The sequence below is a fragment of the Barbus barbus genome (genome assembly GCF_936440315.1).
Source record: "Barbus barbus genome assembly, chromosome: 35".
Taxonomy (NCBI): domain Eukaryota; kingdom Metazoa; phylum Chordata; class Actinopteri; order Cypriniformes; family Cyprinidae; genus Barbus; species Barbus barbus.
The window spans coordinates 20490897-20509148 of NC_136763.1; the positions used below are offsets into that span (position 1 = coordinate 20490897).

The following is an 18252-nucleotide window of genomic DNA, read 5'->3' on the forward strand; positions in this document are numbered from 1 at the left end:
GAATGCAAATCATTTTTATAGAATACCGTTGTCAAATACTAAAGAAACTAATGTTTAAATGGACAGACTATGAATGAAACCTGGTGTGATTAACCTAAATTTAATAGGTCTAAATAAGATTCACATATGCAGTTCATAAGGGACATATTGTATTAACCCTACAGTTACAGCATGAAATACTACTTAAACCTATAACATTTTACATAACATTTACCTATTTTATCTCACAATTCTGACTTTTTTCTCACAAATGCAAATGTATATCTTTAGAACTGGATTTAACTCATCAATCGCGATTTTGTAAATTCTGAGGAAAAAGCCAGAAATGTGGGATATAAATAAAAGTCAGAATTTTGAAATATAAATTCAAATATACCTTTTTTTTGTATTCTTTTATTCCATGGCTTCTGTAGACTGCTACTTGAAAACTGTCATTTTCTGGCACCAGATAGTCTCCGCCCACAAAAAGCATCATCACTGTTTGCAAACACCGAATTGGTCTATATGTTCAAGTATTTGTTTTTCTAAAATGGTTGGTTTTAGTTAGTTATTTGATGCTATAAAAACTGGGTGTGGTGTCATGATTGAGGGCTTGTGATTGGGTCTGTGGGAGCTTGGGTGGGATTTTGATACCACGGCTCCACCTCATGATCACTAACTGGCACGGGCTCCAACTGAATCACTACTGCACACACTTGGGACCCAAATCTTTTTTTACAGTCCGTTGGTGTGAACTATAATGATTTGAGGATAATTACATGGTGGTTTCACTGTTGCGAAGTTTGAGAGAGTCGTTCTCCTGACAGATCAGCTGGTATGGCTTTTCATTCTCCTCGATCACAGAGTTGCTGATTTCCACATCCTGGTTCTGGAGTTCCTGTCGTGACAGATGCTCAACGATCCCAGCTCCGAATGAATCTCCCAGCACGTTGGTGGTGGTCCTGAGTCGATCCCTGAACAACCACACAAAAACATTTACATTAAATCTGTTTTCTTCAGTTGTGAGTGGTGTTTGACCATGAAAAGCTCACCACCGCAATGTTGGAGTGTTGCAGCTGGTTGCCAATGTGTTGCTAGTGTGATATGAGTTGTTGTCAGGGAGTTGTGGGTGGTTGTCAATATGTTTCTGAGGTGTTTAGAGTGGTTTTTAGCATGTTGCTTGGGTGGTTGCCAGGATAATACTATGCAGACACTAATGTGTTCTGATTGGTTGAGGTGTTATGAGTGGTTTCTAGCTTACTATTATGCAGTTTCTAGAGTTACTTCAGGTTACTTTGCAGGTGCTAAAGTGTTCAGAGTGTTTTTTTGTTTGTTTGTTTGTTGCTATGCAGTTGCTAGGGTGTTGTGGGTGGTTGCCAAGGTGTTGACAGGCAGTTGCTAGGATGTTGTATTTGCAGGTGTTAAGGTGTGCTGGGTGATTTAGCATGTTGCTATGTAGTTTCTAGGGTGTTTCTCAGGTGTTGCTAGGGTGTAGCTATGCAGATGCTAATGTGTTCTAAATGGTTTCTCTCATGTTGCTAGGATGTCAGAATGGTTGCCAAGGTGTTACTATGCAGGTGCTGTTGCGTTGTGTGTCATTGCCAAGAAATTCTCTACACTCTAAAAATGCTGGATTAAAAAATAACCCAACCTTAACCCAGCCGCTGAGTAACTATGTGATAGAACACGCGCTGGGTTGTTTTGACCCAAGTGCTGGGTTGTTTATTTGACCCAACCTAACTGTGTTGCTGGGTTAAACATTAGCTAAACATTGGGTTATTTGTTGTCTCATTGCCTTGCTACCTTTATATTTACAATATTACCAATAATAAAAAAAAACAATCACAAAGGAATGTAAAATTATTATTTTTCTGTAATACAATTACACAACACAAAAAAATGCAACTGTAAATATCAATTTATTGAGTTTTCACATTTCTTTTTAAACCTATTTTTGAATGGGTGCTACTGTTACACATTACATTCAACCCCTACAGACACAAATAAAACAACGTTTTTTGTAGATCAGTTTCTTTAAAACAAAACTTTGTAAACTAGGTACTGTAGATTCCTATTCTTTGTCAACATTGCAGCATCATAACACTAATAAATTGATTATTGCCACATGAGAATCAGTCCAAACATTGTGCCATCAAAACTAAGCCAAACAAAGAGACCTACAACAGACAATACATGTGACAAAAATTAAAAAATTACAAGTTGCCCTCAAATACTTCACACATGAAGACTCATGTCCATCAATATCATATACTGCATGCTGGAGAAATTCCCAGGAAGGAAGATGTTATTGCGAAGGTGTGGGATGTCGTTGTCTCGTCACCAAGGCACAAAATGTGCAGCAATGCATCACCATGTTGGTCCCCACCTGTTAATTACACAACACTTAGTCTTGCAATATAACTTACATTTTTACAAGTTGTATCATTTAAGTTGACTTAAATAAATCACGTTTAAGTGTATTTTATGGAAATCAGCCACACCATCAGGGTTTTCCTGTGAACTGGGTCTGGTAAAGATTGCTCAGAGAAAATATTTATTGTGTTAATGATTTAGGTTTCTTTCTGCTTACTGGCACTTCTTGGTTGTCTACCTAAATTTCATCCAACCAACATGGCATAAATTATGGGGTATTTTAAGCCCCCAATATATATATATATATATATATATATATACAGTACTGTGCAAAAGTTTTAGGCCACTAGTATTTTAGTCAGCTAAATAAAGAAATAGATATTTTGCTGTAATGTGTCAGTAGGAAATATCAGTTTACATTTCCAAACATTCATTTTGCATGTAATAATCCAGTGAGTTTTTTGTTTGCACAAAGAGTCTGAAAACAGCCAGTGCTCCACACAGAGATCTGATCATCATCCAGTCTGTCTGGAATGACATGAAGAAACAGAACAAACTGAGATAGACTAAATCCAGAAGAACTGTAGCAACATCTCCAAAAACCTCCCTGCAAAGCTCATGAGACACTCTGCTCAAGTGCACTGAGGGCAAAAGCTGCTTTAAATTTAAAGGATGATCACACCAAATGTTTATTTTTGTTTACAAGTAAACATAACATGCAGTTTTTGAATGAAGTTTTTTATTATGATGGGAAAACTAAATCCAAACCCTCATGGCCCTGTGTGAAAAAGTGCTTGCTGTGTTACTTTTACGCCAGATGTAATGGGACACACACCTTCCAAAAAGTTCAACTTTTGTCTCATCAGTACACAGAGTATTTTCCCAAAAGTCTTGGGGATCATCAAGATGTTTTCTGGCAAAACTGAGACGAGCCTTTATGTTCTTTTTGCTCAGCCCAGTCTCTTTCTTATGGTGGAGTCATGAACACTGACCTTAACTGAGGCAAGTGAGGCCTGCAGTTCTTTAGATGTTGTTGTGGGGTCTTTTGTGACCTCTTGGATGAATCTTATTTGTGGATAATGGCTCTCACTGTGGTTCGCTGGAGTCCCAAAGCTTTAGAAATGGCTTTATAACCTTTTCCAGACTGATAGATCTCAATTACTTTCGTTCTCATTTGTTCCTGAATTTCTTCGGCTCTCTTTGGATGATGTGTAGCTTTTGAGGATCTTTTGGTCTACTTCACTTTGTCAGGCAGGTCCAATTTAAGTGATTTCTTGATTGCGAACAGGTGTGGCAGTAATCAGGCCTGGGTCCATGTGGGTTTGGATTTTGTTTTTCCTTCATAAAAAAAAACTTTAAAAACTGCATGTTGTGTTTACTTGTGTTATCTTTGATTAATATTTAAATTAAAACATTAAAGTGTGACAAACATGCAAAAAAAATTAAAATCAGGAAGGGGACCAACACTTTTTCACACCACTGTATGTATATATATATATAACTTTTATATAACGATAAAGAGATTGTTGAGGCCTTTTTTGTCAACAAAAAATGTAGGCAGCTACTTCATTCACAGAATAACGCTAATGTTAACTCGCACAGCGATAGATCAAATATCACATTACCCGTGAAATCAGTGTGCTCTTACTACACCTTATTAAAAATAGAGGTAAATAATCATATTATCATTAATTTACCTTATAATCCTGCTTGCTGCGAGTTGCTTGACCGTCTGACGACGAGATGAGTGAAGAATCCAGAAAATTCGATGAAGAGGAAAAATAAACAAACCGGTTGGGTCAAAATAACCCAACCCAGGTGTTCAGTGGTGAAAGAACTCCTTGCAGTCCATTTGACCCAGCATGAGCAACTCAACTGTGTGTTTACAGTACCTCAAACAACCCAGAATTATGACCCAGCACAATTAACCCAGCAATGTGTTTACAGAAATAACCCAGCACTTTTAAGAGTGTAGGAGCCTTCTATAGGGTCGTTGCCAAGGTGTTGCTAATCAGTTGCTGGTGTGTTGTGGGTGGTTGCCGAGGTGGTCCGCAGGTGTTTCCTAGGGTGGTTGCTACGGTGTTGCTATGCAGTTGCTGGTGTGTTGTAGGTGGTTGCCAAGGTGTTGGCAGGTGTTGCTAGGATATTGTTTTTCCTAGTGTTAAGGTGTGCTGGGTAGTTTAGCATGTTGCTATGTAGTTTCTAGATTGTTATAGCTGGTTTCCAAGGTGTTGCTAGGTTGTTGCTATGCAGATGCTAGGTGTTATGGATGTTTTTTTCATCTTGCTAGGGTGTTTGAGTGGTTGTCAATGTGTTACTATACAGGTTATATGATGTAAAAGTGGTTTTTAACATGTTATTCAGTTGCTAGGGTGATGTGGGTGGTTTCCAAGGCATTCCCTAGGTGGCTTCTATGGTGGTTGCCAAGGTGTTGCTATGCAGTTGCTGGATTGTTGTGGGTGGTTGCCAAGGCATTGCCTAGGTGGTTTCTAGGGTGGTTGCCAAGGTGTTGCTATGAAGTTGCTTTTCTGTTGGGCTTGGTTTAGGATTAGGGTCATTGCCAAAGTGGTCCCCAAGTGGTTTATAGGGTGGTTGCTAAGGTGCTGCTACTGTATGCAGTTGCTGGTGTGTTGTTGGGCTATTGCCACGGTGGTCCCCAGGTGGTTTCTAGGGTGGTTGCCAAGGTGTTGCTATGCAGTTTCTTGCGTGTCGTTGTCAAGGATTCATTCCCCAGGTGGTTTCTAGGGTGGTTGCTAAGGTGTTGCTATGCAGTTGCTGGTGTGTTATGGGTGGTTGCCAAGGCATTCCCTAGGTGGTTTCACCCTGGTTAAATCACCCTACTACTTAGAAAAATAACAGCACGCCTTTCCTCAACAAACCACTTGAGTTTGAGGCATCATTTGTGTCTGATGCACATTAGCAGGACTGATTATGTGACAAAATGTAATACTTAAGTGTATTTAGAGTTTGTTTAAAGGAGTCCTATTGTGCTTTACACTCTTTCAGCTTTAGTTACTGTGTAAGATCTGCAAGGCAGTGCAAAGCTCAAAGTCCACTCTAAAAGGAGATATTCTCTTTAACAGAAAACACTTTTCAAAACTACAACAAACGGCTTGTTCGAACTACAGCACTTCTCATTTAAATAATTCCCCTCACGAAATATGCAAAAAAGGGGACGAGGCCTTGTTGAGCTGCACTACAGAATACGGAGAAGAAGAGTTGCTATACTGGTATGCCAAAACTGACACCATCATTAATATTCACAGCTGAGCAGAAGAAACTCGCAGTTATGGTTAGGGGCGTGATATTTCCAGAACACGCTGTAAGATGTTTGCCAGTCACAAACCTCTGGGCCAGCTAACCAATAAGAGCACATTTCCTATTTCGGAAGGAGGGGTTTCATCAAAACAAGAACTAAACAGGGAAGAGAGGCACTGCGATCATGTAAAATACATGACAAATAATGTGCTTTTGGAACAATCAAGCAAAAACCTATTCTAGTATCAAGACTTTACAAAAGGGCATAATAAGACACCTTTAAAGGCTTATTTCAGCAATATACTCACCTTCACGTCGTTCCAAACCCGTAAGACCTTCATTCATCTGGAACACAAATTAAGATATTTTTGATGAAATCCAAGAGCTTTCTAAAGGTAGTAAAGACATCATTAAAATAGTCCACATGACATCAGTGGTTCATACATAATTTAATGAAGCTAAGAGAATAAGTTTTGTGCACAAAGATAACAAAAATAACGACTTTATTCAGCAATTTCTTCTCTTCCGTGTCAGTCTTAACCGTGCATTCATGAGAGTAGCACTACACATACACGTGATGCAGCTGACGCAGGAGGCAGTGTTCTGACATAGAACCTGAATGCGCTGGGCCTTGTTTATAAGCAGAGGAATGCACATACTGTACATAAAACAGTCTTCGTAAACATGTATGAAGATTTCTACAGAGAGGATGACTTGCAATTTTTTTGCCCAACCTCACTTATTCAAACCAGAATATACAGACGATGAACTAAGAGAGATGGACGTTCTGTCAGAATGCCAGTTCCTGCGTCAGTAGTATCACATGTATGCATTGTGCTACTCTCGTGAACAGAATAAATTGTTGAATAAAAGTTGTTATTTTAGTTCTCTTTGCGCACACAAGAAGTATTCTTGTAGCTTCATAACATTACGGTTGAACCACTGATGTCACAGGGACAATTTTAACAATGTCCTTACTACCATTCTGGGCCTTGAACGTGTCAGTTGCGCTGCTTTCTATGGAGGGCCAGAAAGCTCTCGAATTTCCTCGAAAATATCTTAATTTGTGTTCCAAAGATGAACGGAGGTCTTACAGGCTTGGAACGACATGAGGGTGAGTAATTAATGACAAAGTTTTCATTAAACAAGCATCAGTAATAGTAATGCTTACATTAGCAAACGTCATTAATAATCTGTTATGTATAGGAACTTTCTGCATATAAGTTACTTAAAGGGATCCCTGGGTATTAAGACTAGAGAAGTTTCTCAGCGCGGATTTCCCTCGATATCCTTTTAGACTCCATGTGGGGAAAAATCCATGGTACAGCATTTGGTTTAAACCTATACTTATATGCTTCGCCACCTGTAAGCTCTTTCAGTAGCTGTGGTCATCATATCAGTATTTTATTTTCCGAGTTGTCTATTCTGAGTTGTGTTGTGGTAAAAATAGCAACAGTTAGCGCTAGTGGCTCACCGAGTGCAACCATTTTACGTCATCAGAATAATGGTGCCCCCCCATAGTTCAAAATATGTATAAAACAATATGATTTTTTTAAATAACATAAATCTTTGATGGGTTTTCTACAAAATTTTTCAGTAAGAGACATCATTTATGTTATATTAAGCCATACAAGTCTTAATACGCAGGGTTCCCTTTAAGAGAAATGTTTAACTTATTAAATTCAGTGTTGTGTGTCAACACTAGATTAGCGGTCTGCATTATGTATCAATAACCTTTGAGAGAGTGCTCTCTACTGGAGCCGCATGCTTCAGCGTGACATTTGAGAGAGACTCACAGGAACCAGTCCACCGCGATGATCAGTGTAATGTCCTCTGTGGGCAGTCCCACCGATGTCAATACTATTACCATGGTAACCAGCCCAGCCTGAGGGATGCCTGCTGCTCCGATGCTAGCGGCGGTCGCCGTAATGCTGCAGGAAACATGAGGGCTTTTTAATTTGGACTTTGATGGGAAATAGCCCACAGGAGATATTGTTCGCAATAAGGAGATGAGAAGAGATAAAGACTCCTTCAGAACTTGTGCTGGCCAAAACTAACCTGATGGTGAGGATCTGCCCAAAGTTCAGGTCCATGTCATTGACCTGGGCGATAAAAATGGCCGCCACTGCCTCGTACAGAGCAGTGCCATCCATATTGATTGTGGCTCCAACTGGCAGCACAAAACGTGTCACTCGTTTGTCCACATGGTTGTTTTCTTCAAGGCAACGGAAAGTGATGGGCAGGGTGGCAGAGCTGAGGAAGATATGAAAAACTAGTGAAATGTATTCAGGAGAACTGAATTACTAAGATGTAATCATCATTGTGCTTTTGGGCACATCAAAAAATTGTTAAGATACTTTACATATTTAGGATGGCTAAGTGTAAAAATAGCTAAATGCTGAAACCTCATGGATTCAGGATGAGAATCTATTCATTAAATTGTGTCTTCTGAAATGTGTCCTAAATGACAAGCAAACTATACAGGGGCAAATGGGGGAATGAATAATGATATTCAGTACTTGTTATTCAGATCACATGCCAAATATTTAGCTTTGAGGTCATTTATATGCTAGTGAAGTGTTATTTTAGTATCACTGAGATACTATTATAGTTTTTGGTAATATTCTAAATTATATATTATTTTATTTTATTATATTTGTATATTTTCTGATTCCTTCTGATTCTGTATTATTTTAGTTATAGTTTTAGTCATTTTGTTTAATTTTTATTCGTTTTTGTTGTTCTAAATGTGTCTATATATATTTTTATTGTTATATCAGTTTCAGTTTTAGTTACTTTAGCACATCAAGATCAAATAAATGAAAATAAGAAATTTTGCCTCGGAAACAAGCTGAAATATAATAAGCTTATGTTTTTTTATATTTTATTTATTTCAGTTAAAATTTATTTTATTTAAAAAATCTTTAGGTTTTTTCACGTTTAATTTTAGTTTACTATAATAACTAAAATATAACAAAATTTTTAGCAGATACACACATTTAAAATCTGAGAATATAATTGTATTGATATCATATCATATTAAATGAATATTTACTGTATATAATAAATTATTAAAAATCTGGTCAATCTCGGAAATATTTTTCTAATAAAATGCTAATTCTAGACACTATAAACACTACATATGTCTGCCAAACAATAGCTATAACATATTTTATTTACAGATGTACTTTATTCCCTTGTCCAATCATCAACTGGTTGTAAAGGAAGAAGCTAGAATTTATTCATCAAATGGCTTGATTTTTTTCCCTGTCAGGTGTGGTTTTACTGGGCTTTAATCAATGTTAATTAAAAGCTACAGGATGCCCTTTCATTTGTGCTGTACTGTTTCAATAGGAAATATATATTGACACTACATTCATAAAACCATTCCATGGGGTCTTTAATGTGTATCAGCTAGAAACACCATCTGCTACTGGACCAGCTGATCTTCTCAGCTAACTGTGAGAACAACAACAGACGATTTGCTCTGTATTGTTGCTGTAAGATGTGTAAAGTATACTGAGTTCCCTACATGGAGGTTCTGTAATGTGTTTACCTGGATGAGGTGCCAAGAGCTGTGATCAGAGCCTGCAGCAGCCCAGCGATGAAGGTGAAAGGGTTCTTCTTGGTCACCACAAAGAAGATCAGCGGCAGAACGAACAGGCCATGGATGAGGAGTCCGACAATGACAGAAACCATGTACATCCCTAACTGTCCGCCCACCTGAGCAAGATCTTTCATCTCCACGATCTTCCCTGCGATCAGGAAGAGGATTCCCACCGGAGCATACCTGCTCAGAAGAGACATTTTACAGCAATTATTTCATAAATAGTACATTTTAATCAATTATAATTTAACAAATAATAATTTAACAACACACATGCATAAATAGAGCCTTTGTTTTTTTTATTAAATTTTATTGCATGATATTTGTAATATGTGATGTGTGCAATTTGTATTTTTAATATTAACATAAGTCCTCATAATAATGAATTTGTATATCAGAATAATCAGAAACTTTCTCATGATTCCAAAATAATTTGCCATAATATTTAGAAATATACTCATATTTGAACTATAAAAATAAACTGGATTTTAACATCCAAAATAAAAGTTTTTGTTTACATAATATATGTATGTGTACTGTGTATATTTATTATTTATATATAAATACACACATATATTTCAGAAAATTATGTTATGTTTATTTATTGATTATATTTATTCATAATATAAATTATCTGAATATAAATATAGAAATGTAAACATGTATATATTTTCAAAATATATACTGTATGAGTTTGTATTTATATATACATACACAGAACACACACATATATTGTTCAAACACAAACTTTTATTAATCGCGATTAATCATTTGACAGCACTAATAAAAATATAAATAATTATGATTCTTATTATTTTAAGAACATTTGCCATAATAAAGATTAAAAAAAAATACTAGGCTATATTATAATAATGAGAACCTTTCTCATAAAATAACACTTATGAAACTATATTTAATATGTCATACCATTTAGGGAAAATCACATAATTTCATTATAATGAGACTTTTGTTCCCTAAAAAAATTCTAATTAACTGTACTACAGAAATTAAAAGCATGATTACTGAAGAGGTGTATTACAGTCAGTTGCTTTTTTAATGTATCTTTTTAAATCAATTAATCGACAGGACAAAAAGCAAGCGTCACATCATTCTCTTCTAAATGACTGCCTAACTGTTAATGATTCAGCAGGAAGGTTATCAGAATATCATAATCACACACTAACCAGATAATGATGGCCACCAAGCGCATTATGGCTTCATTCAGGCAGTCAAAGAAGTCCCGGAGAGCCTGGCCCTGCTGTTTCATGTTTCCAATCACTAATCCAAAGCACATGGAGAAGACCACCAACCCTAAGGCGTTCACCCCATTCGAGGAACCGGAGACAGGCACCACCTCTTCCACCGTCTCCTGGATGGTCTGCAGGACTGTGCTGAAGTTGGACGCTTGGCTGAGGTCTGTAGAGTTGAAGCTGTCTGTCGCATTGACCACAATGGTGACATTTTTGGTCAACACGGTTTTCTTGTATAGTGTTTTGTACTGCAAGAAAAATGGGGGATTAGCATGCATGATATTGGAAAAAATAATGTTTTTATTGATTTTCTGCAATGTATATTGCGATATGAAAAGTATTGCATTGCTTATTACTAATTACTTTCTAAATCCCATATCAACCTCGACCAGTTGAACAATATATGGATAAACTGCACTTTTAATTCTTTCAAATATATAATTTAAAATTGCATTAATTATTCTTTAACTGTATTAAAAGGGAGAAGGTTAAATTAAAAGCTTACATTTTAACATTAGATGTTAAACAGAATTGTTCTATTGGTCTACACCAGGGGTGCCCAACCCTGCTCCTGGAGATCTACCTTCCTGCAGAGATCAGTTCCAACCCTGATCAAACACACCTGTAATTATCAACTGCTCCTTCAGTTCCTAATTATTTGGTTCAGTTGTGTTGATCAGGGTTGGAGCTGAACTCTGCAGGAAGGTAGATCTCCAGGAGCAGGGTTGGACACCCCTGGTCTACACAGTATTACATCAGGAGTAACTGTAATTAAATTAAGAATAATCCCTTTCTTTTTGAAGGGAAAGGTATTAAATCACAGTATTTAATGCATTAGTAATGCATCACACTCAACACTGATTGTGATATAAATTTTATATCAAACAGCCCTAGTACCAAATGAGAAGTGACACATTATCTTCAGAGATGCATTCGGAGAGGATTCGCAAACCTGTTTAAAGCAGGCCTCAACTAAATTTGGTGGAAACATGTTTCTGTAAGAAGAATGAGAAAAATTAGATCCCATAGCATCTAAAAAATAAACAAGCATCACATCAGTCCAACAAAACTTTTTCCCACCTTATCAGGTCCAGAAAAGCATCAGCGGCCTGCACCGGCTCAATGCTGCCACTAGAGGCCAATGGACCGTCCCTGCTGCCTTTACCCGGCCTGATAATAATCACCATGACAATACCGATGAAAACCGCTATAAACGTGGTCACCATGTAGTAGACGATGGCCCGGATTCCCATCTTCCCAGAGGCCTTACTGTCTAAAGAGGAGATTCCTGAAGGCATGCAACAGCAAGAGACAAAATATCTGTTGTTCAACATTTCTGTGACCATCACACTATAAATCACCATTTTGATTAAATAGTTTATGGTTAAATAGTTTAACAGACCGATAATTGGTCAGTGTTCATTTTTACATATACTGTTTTGTATAGATATTACATACATTACCATTCAAAAGTTAGGGAGCAATACGTTTTTTTTTTTTAAAGACTCTTCTGAAATGTATTTTATCAAAAATATGTCAAATATATATATATATAATACAAACCCGATTCCAAAAAAGTTGGGACACTGTACAAATTGTGAATAAAAACAGAATGCAATGATGTGGAAGTTTCAAATTTCAATATTTTATTCAGAATACAACATAGATGACATATCAAATGTTTAATCTGAGAAAATGTATAATTTTAAGGGAAAAATAAGTTTATTTTCAATTTCATGTCATCAACACATCTCAAAAAAGTTGGGACAAGGCCATGTTTACCACTGTGTGGCATCCCCTCTTCTTTTTATAACAGTCTGCAAACGTCTGGGGACTGAGGAGACAAGTTGCTCAAGTTTAGGAATAGGAATGTTGTCCCATTCTTGTCTAATACAGGCTTCTAGTTGCTCAACTGTCTTAGGTCTTCTTTGTCGCATCTTCCTCTTTATGATGCGCCAAATGTTTTCTATGGGTGAAAGATCTGGACTGCAGGCTGGCCATTTCAGTACCCGGATCCTCCTTTTACGCAGCCATGATGATGTAATTGATGCAGTATGTGGTCTGGCATTGTCATGTTGGAAAATGCAAGGTCTTCCCTGAAAGAGACGACGTCTGGATGGGAGCATATGTTGTTCTAGAACTTGGATATACCTTTCAGCATTGATGGTGCCTTTCCAGATGTGTAAGCTGCCCATGCCACACGCACTCATGCAACCCCATACCATCAGAGATGCAGGCTTCTGAACTGAGCGCTGATAACAACTTGGGTTGTCCTTGTCCTCTTTAGCCCGGATGACATGGCGTCCCAATTTTCCAAAAAGAACTTCAAATTTTGATGCGTCTGACCACAGAACAGTTTTCCACTTTGCCACAGTCCATTTTAAATAAGCCTTGGCCCAGAGAAAACGCCTGCGCTTCTGGATCATGTTTAGATATGGCTTCTTTTTTGACCTATAGAGTTTTAGCCGGCAACGGCGAATGGCACGGTGGATTGTGTTCACCGACAATGTTTTCTGGAAGTATTCCTGAGCCCATGTTGTGATTTCCATTACAGTAGCATTCCTGTATGTGATGCAGTGCCGTCTAAGGGCCCGAAGATCACGGGCATCCAGTATGGTTTTCCAGCCTTGACCCTTACGCACAGAGATTGTTCCAGATTCTCTGAATCTTTGAATGATATTATGCACTGTAGATGATGATAACTTCAAACTCTTTGAAATTTTCTCTGAGAAACTCCTTTCTGTTATTGCTCCACTATTTTTCGCCGCAGCATTGGGGGAATTGGTGATCCTCTTGCCATCTTGACTTCTGAGAGACACTGCCACTCTGAGAGGCTCTTTTTATACCCAATCATGTTGCCAATTGACCTAATAAGTTGCAAATTGGTCCTCCAGCTGTTCCTTATATGTACATTTAACTTTTCCGGCCTCTTATTGCTACCTGTCCCAACTTTTTTGGAATGTGTAGCTCTCATGAAATCCAAAATGAGCCAATATTTGGCATGACATTTCAAAATGTCTCACTTTCAACATTTGATATGTTATCTATATTCTATTGTGAATAAAATATAAGTTTATGAGATTTGTAAATTATTGCATTCCTTTTTTATTCGTAATTTGTACAGTGTCCCAACTTTTTTGGAATCGGGTTTGTATATATATTGTGAAATATTATTACAAATTATAACTGTTTTCTATTTTATTAAATTTTTTAAATAAATGTATTTATTCCTGATGTAAAGCTGAATGTTCAGCATCATTACTCCAGTTTTCAGTGTCACATGATCTTTCAGAAATCATTCTAATATGCCAAAGTTTGGGTTTTCATTATCTGTAAACCATAATCATCAAAATTTCAAGAAATAAAGGCTTGAAATAGTTCACTCTATGTGTAATTAATCTATATAATATATGAGTTTCACTTTCTGAAATGAGTGACAAAAAATATTGACATTTTTCACGATATTCAAATTTTTTTAGATGTACCTGTATATATATATATATATATATTTATAAGTGCTGTCAAATGATTAATGGCATCATTAATTTTTTGTTTGCATAATGTGTGTGTTCTGCAGTGTTGGTTTGAAAATGTAATAGGTTACAGATTACAAGTTACCCTACTTACTGTAATAAGTAGTGTAACTTTTCAATTACTTTATTAAAGTAATGTAACTGATTACATTTGATTACGTTTTGAAATTTCAGTGTTTTCAACTGGTAATCATTTTTAAACATGTAAACGAGGCAGGGTTAACCTTACAGTAGTGCTCAACACTGATTACTGTCAGATTTTCAAAATCCTTGATCACTTGAATTAAGATTAGAGGCAAAATATCTTCATTTGCATATAAATGTGTCTTGGTAGTGCGTAGACACAACTACCCTTTATCACCCAATGATACAAATCCATTCAAAGACAAGTGATGCAATCCAGGTTACTGGGCGTCACCTTGGATTCTTACTTGTCTTGGTCAGCTCATATTGATGGAATGATAGTTAAAATGGGGAATGGTATTGCAATGTCCAGAAAATGTATGTCATATATTCCTATGTCCATTGCTAAACAGGTTGTCCAGTCTCTTGTTCTGTGCCATTTAGAAAACTGTCCAATTATATGGTCGTCGGCATCACAAAAAGATCTTCATAAGCTTCAAGTGGCACAAAATAGGGCAGCGAGGACTGTCCTCCAGTGCTCTCTTAAGACTAACGTGGCCCTGATGCATACACGCCTTTCTTGGCTCAAAGTTGACGACAAAATCAAATTACGATTAACTTTAATTTTGTGGAATGCAGTATTTATGAAACAGCCACAGTTTCTCTCTGAGCAGCTTGTTTTTGTAGGAAGTGGACACCTATATGCCACCAGGCAGGCACTAGGTGGTGACATAAAACTTCCGCTTCCCAGGACAAATTTTTTGAAACGCACATCACTTTACAGAGCAATATCTATTTGGAATCGACTCTCTGTCTCATCACGCAGAATTCAGAACAAATACAAATTTAAGAGGACAGTAACCCAGGAACTGCTGCAAATGACCTTGTGAAAGCTGGAAATTGTCATATTCTTTCACTTGGTAATATTCTGAATGTAATTGCAATGTTTGAATTCTCTTGATTGTAATTTGTGTTGTTATTGTTTTGTGTAATTTTATGTTGTGAATATTTTAAAGAGGACCCCAGGAAGATTAGCTGCCATTAAATGGGCCGCTAATGGGGATCCTAATAAAACAATAAAACAACAATTCACTCCTTTTTTTTAATCCCTCAAAACCCTAAACAGTTATAAAGCCGATATGATGTCATATTGCTCAGGCCCCTCCCGCGACCACTGACGTACTGTCCCGTATTAGCATATTTCAGCCTTCAGCCAGTTGTATGAAGTCATACCAAATTGTGGAAAATGGGCATCCGATATCCCCTTTGAAGCATAGCCACCACAAAATCAGACTTTGAGATCATTCTAACTCAGAATTTCTGAGGTTAAATACATATTTAAAATCATAACAAGAAATCTTTGCATAGCTATGTCAGGAAACACTGGAATCTAACAAAGCCTTTGAAACAAAAAAACAGTTAATCTTAAAAAATAAAGCATTTACATAAACCCATGTATGAAATAAAGAGTTATCAAATAAGCATGTTATAAACTCCTGAAACATTGGTGTTTCATATTTTAGAGCACTCGCTGCAATTTATGAAAGAAATCAATTAAATCTGTGTGTGTGTGTGTGTGTGTGTGTTACAGTTACTTTTATTTTGCTATTAAATTACGTAATTCCGTTACATGTAACTACTTACTTCCCAACACTGGTGTAGTGTATATTTATTATGTATATATAAATACACACACATACAGTATATATTTTGAAGATATTTACATGTATTTACATGCCTATATTTATATTCATCTAATTTATATTATAAATAAATATATTTACTATATAAAAATAACATATTTTTCAGAAATGTATACATGTGTGTGTATTTATGTATACATAATAAATACACACAGTACACATACATATATAATGTAAACAAAAACTTTTATTTTGGGTGCAATTAATCACGATTAATCATTTGACAGCACTAATATATATATATAGAGAGAGAGAGAGAGAGAGAGAGAGAGAGAGTTCATTTAACAATTTTCAAAAATCACGTTTTTTCCATTGTGCATTCTAATTAATCTCAAACTGCAGTTGGGTTATTTTGATGAAGTAAAAATAACTATAAAAATACTGCTAACTAACACAATAAAACACAATAAAAACATGATAACATGATAAAAAACGTGATTTTTGAACATTAAAAAAACCCTGAGTTATCTGTTTTTGCAAATACATTTAAATTTGACTAACCACAAAGGTTAACAGAACTGAATTATATAGTAAAATTGCACAAAACAAAACCACAGGAAACAGAGACACTGAATGCGTAACAATAGTTAAAATATTCTATTGTACGCAAAAGAAGAAATGTTGAAGAATGTGGTAACCATTGCTGGTAACCAATGACTATGGAATTCAATCTCTATACTGTCAACTGCATTCTTCAAAATATCATCAACAGAAGAAAGTTTTTGAGTGTTAGCTCATGATACCTAATGCTTTAACTAATGTAAAGGAATTTAAAGTGTTAGCAAATGCTCTATAGAGAGTGAAGTGTTTTTCTGGTGTACCTGTGACCAGGCTGGAGACGATGAGCGGTAGAACGAGCATCTGAAGCATCCTCATCAGCAGCTCTCCAGGGAAAGAGAAATACTTCACCTCCCTGATGGACAGGTTATGAGGCCTCAGCGCGAAACCCAACACCACCCCTATATGCAGTCAAAAAGATGAGAAACATCCGTGCCACTACCAACAAAAAACAAGCCCAACATTATGTGTTTTCCTGCTGTTTTGCCCATTGATTTACCCCTTTACCTAAAGCCACAGCAGCCACTGTGAAGATCACAAAGGCGTTCCTCCGCAGGAACTTCTTGACGCTGTCTCGTGTGATGCCACCCATCTTTCGTCGACTTCCTGACATCTGCTTCTGTAACACTCGGCACAGACGGTGGAGGCCCTCCTCAGCGCGCGGTGGTTTCTCAGAGTCTTCACTCAGAAACAGACTAGTGCTGTTTGGAGGCTTCTCGTTCATAATCAGCTCTAATACATGGTCCAAGAGGGTTTCGTGGGAAACTGTGGCCGAGAAGTCAGAAAGAACGATATCAAGAATTAAAATTCATTCTTTCGTGACTTAAAGTTCACCATCTCTCAAATCGTATCAGCTAAAACTAAGATGTGACATTCCCACATTGTGTATTCTACTCTACATCACGATGTGATTCATCGAATCGGTCATTGCAGGATATGAAAAGTGAAAATTCTTTAAATGCAAGTCACTCTTTTCCATACAACAAAAGCATAGATATAGATGTTAAACGCTTTTAAACCTAGTGCATCACAAACAGTCACAGCATGCTGATTATGTCACAAAAATGCTTAGGCCTATGGTAAGGTTACCAGATGTCCCAGTTTATAAAAATGAAAACATTAAATACAGTTATTATTAAATATTTAATAATTAACATTTATTAAATATTAAAGCAATATTTTAACATATTCATTTTATCATGTTCTCATATTTATTTTATTCATATTTTCTTTTACTTTTGTAAAGTCATAATTTTGTTATAATATAATACTGTTTTGATCTGTTTGCTATTTGCTGCGGTTACTATTTATGGTGTGATTTTTGTCAATCGTATTAAAACACATCACAATATTTATTTATTTATTATTATTATAACAGTAATACTACAGTATATAGAACACACAGCAATCAAAACAACAAAAACACACAAAAAATATAATCATAGATAATAACAACTTTCAATATTTTGACCAATAAATTAACATACACATTGTTTACATTTTATGGCTATAAACTTCAAAAACACTGAGCTTTTTAAACCTAGGAATTAGCCGCTTTCACTGCCTCACAGTAACCCAGATGTTTGCTTTCTTTTAAAGAAAAGAAATTTTATTTTTTTATTGTAATCAAATACTAGTGATTAAGCTTATAATGAAGCCAGTATAGTCTTTGAATATTTAAAGAAAACTTAAAATTATTATTATTTATATCATATATAAATGCTGTTGTCCCTCCTGAAATAAACACCCTTTAAATAAGTACATTTAACAGTTTTTTCTATCCTATAAACCTTGTATTTTTACTTAATTTGAGAAAACGGTACTGCTCCTGTAGAGGGCATGGATGATCCGGTGATATCCCTTTCATT

The 18252-nt window shown here is 36.2% G+C and overlaps 1 protein-coding gene across 1 annotated transcript; it reads right to left on the bottom strand.

Moving 5' to 3' along the window:
• Positions 1 to 754: 754 nt before the first annotated feature.
• On the bottom strand, positions 755 to 17144 carry LOC306854829 (excitatory amino acid transporter 1-like; the record flags this gene model as incomplete). The annotated part of the gene is made up of 9 exons (XM_079393074.1): positions 16892 to 17144; positions 16648 to 16785; positions 11548 to 11755; positions 11420 to 11462; positions 10402 to 10715; positions 9167 to 9400; positions 7669 to 7863; positions 7407 to 7541; positions 755 to 953 (listed from the first exon to the last, which is right to left on the bottom strand). The coding sequence occupies exons 1-9, from the start codon at positions 17106 to 17108 to the stop codon at positions 755 to 757; spliced, it is 1683 nt and encodes a 560-aa protein (XP_079249200.1). The 5' UTR covers positions 17109 to 17144.
• Between the last annotated feature and the right edge of the window lie 1108 nt (positions 17145 to 18252).